The sequence below is a fragment of the Haliotis rubra genome, unplaced genomic scaffold, assembly GCF_003918875.1.
Source record: "Haliotis rubra isolate DU_JTF1 unplaced genomic scaffold, ASM391887v1 Scf52, whole genome shotgun sequence".
Taxonomy (NCBI): Eukaryota; Metazoa; Mollusca; class Gastropoda; order Lepetellida; family Haliotidae; genus Haliotis; species Haliotis rubra.
The window spans coordinates 11639-13693 of NW_025767213.1; the positions used below are offsets into that span (position 1 = coordinate 11639).

At 42.8% G+C, this 2055-nt stretch overlaps 1 protein-coding gene across 1 annotated transcript; it reads right to left on the bottom strand.

Annotated features, from left to right (window-relative positions):
• Window positions 1-327: 327 nt before the first annotated feature.
• Window positions 328-1687, bottom strand: LOC124292522. The gene is made up of 2 exons (XM_046729642.1): window positions 1053-1687; window positions 328-415 (listed from the first exon to the last, which is right to left on the bottom strand). Exons 1-2 carry the CDS (start codon window positions 1685-1687, stop codon window positions 367-369), a joined length of 684 nt encoding a protein of 227 aa, XP_046585598.1. The 3' UTR covers window positions 328-366.
• Window positions 1688-2055: the final 368 nt, after the last annotated feature.

Sequence of the window (2055 nt, forward strand, 5' to 3'; positions counted from 1 at the left end):
CAAACAAGTGGTCACCCCTTTAGCGAGACTAGTCTGTATTTGGTATTTAGTTTGTACAGAACACGAAGAACAATATCTACACCCTCATGTAGACTAACTACAAACCACACGGATAGCCCCAGTAACATATTGTACTAACAACGACAGGGGCGGTGGGGTAGCCTAATGGTTAAAGCGTTGGCTCGTCACGACGAAGACCCGGGTTCGAATCCCCACATGGGTACAATGTGTGAAGCCCATTTCTCGTGTCCCCCGCCGTGATATTGCTGAAATATTACTAAAAGCGGCGTAAAACCAAACTCAGTCAGTCAGTCAGAATAACAAAGACACAATGCTTGCCTTTATTCAGACAATCACACAGGTTGACTATACAGGGTGGATCACACTGTTCTTGTTTATGTTGTATGTGAACGGTCTGCGAAAAAACAGTTGAACCAGGTAAGTTATGTTTTCAGTCACAAAAGCATACGTGAACTTTTTTCAAACAGTCATATGTTTCTGATAATAGATTAGGTTTTGGTAAGGAAAATAAATTTGGTCAAATGAACCTTGTCAGAAGTTATCAGATTACACAATCCTTACTTCATTGAAGCACATATCGTGTAAAACTCTAAACCCTTCAAGGCTGCTCTCACTATCACATTTGTGCATGTGCCGATGACTGCCAAGAATCGATATGTGTAACGTTGCAAGCTAGTTTGTGTTTCAGTTTATCCTATCTTGATTATTAGACTAAATGTTAAACCATTTAACGCTGTGGTTACAGTTGATGCTGAACCTACAGCCACAGACCATTGTGCAAAATGATAGAGAACTAGCATATCAACCATTACACTTTTTCAGACGGAGCCATCAAAAGAATATGTTGATTTCAATATGAGAATGAATGGTTTATCTATTACACTATGACGAACTATGAAACAATGACAATTAGCTGAGAAAGCCTCTATAGATTGATAAGTATGTTATCATTGTTCATTATATATCTAGACCCATTCTAATGAGATTGTCTATCGTTTCTCATACAGATGTAAGATCTGGATGTCACTTACTCGACCTTATCTTCATCTTTATCAGGAATTTTGCCATCTCCGACTCTATTCTTCTCTTTAACTGGCTTTCCACACAACGCCTTGCCCACGTACGTCAGCAACCTCTTGGACCTGACAGGATCCTGCAGGACTTGGTTAAGTTCCCTCACGTCCCGCTTGGTATTCACCAGCTCATTCAGACCCTCCAAGACCCGACCCTCCTTGTCGTACATCTCCAGCCAGTCCTCCATCTCTTGCGCTCTTCTTGTCATCATCATGTCAGACTGGTCCTCTTCCATGTCTTCCAAGTCTTCCTCAGCACCCGTTCCCTCGACAGGTGCTCTCTTGCCACGAGACTCAACATAATGATACTCTGTCTCCCAAGTCGTATCTCTTTTGCCGTTCACTATGGGACAAATGGTTTCCTGTATTGGTCTAAGAATGGGTTTGATAACTATTTTGACTCCTTTGCCTATGGTCTTCACAACTGGCTTCACAACTTTCCTCCATATGTGTGTTACAGGATGGAATATCCTCCTGAGGCGTACCCTGATCCTGGGAACTCTCACCCTAAACCATCTTCTCCTTCCCCAGGATTCTGCACTCGGGATGACGATAACAACCAGCAGAAGCAGAAACACAAGAGCTGTCTTCATCTAGAGTATAAACCAAACATTTATATTACATGAAAGAACGCCTTGCCAATGCAAATGGTAGATACAGTTTTCGCCACCGTCAGCAATATTCCAGGAGTATCACATGTCCTTCACGCGCATTAGTAAGTAAGCAAAGAAGTCAGGGAGGAAGTAAGTAAGTAAGTAAGTGATTAAGGCAGGGAGGAAAGAAGGAAGCAAGGAAGTGATGAAGGCAGGGAAGAAGGAAGGAAGGAAGTGATGAAGGCAGGGAGGAAGGAAGGAAGCAAGTAGAGTAAGTGATGAAGACAGGGAGGAAGGAAGGAAGGAAGGGATGAAGTCAGGGAGGAAGGAAGGAAGAAAGTAAGTGATGAAGGCAGGGAGGAAGGAAG

Bases quoted from the DNA above. Each gene is read 5' to 3' on its own strand.
- LOC124292522 (XM_046729642.1), bottom strand. From the start codon at position 1,687: ATGAAGACAGCTCTTGTGTTTCTGCTTCTGCTGGTTGTTATCGTCATC. The intron at 416-1,052 runs GTAAGTGACATC...GTTTTTTCGCAG, and splicing joins AAAGATGAAGATAAGGTCGA to ACCGTTCACATACAACATAA.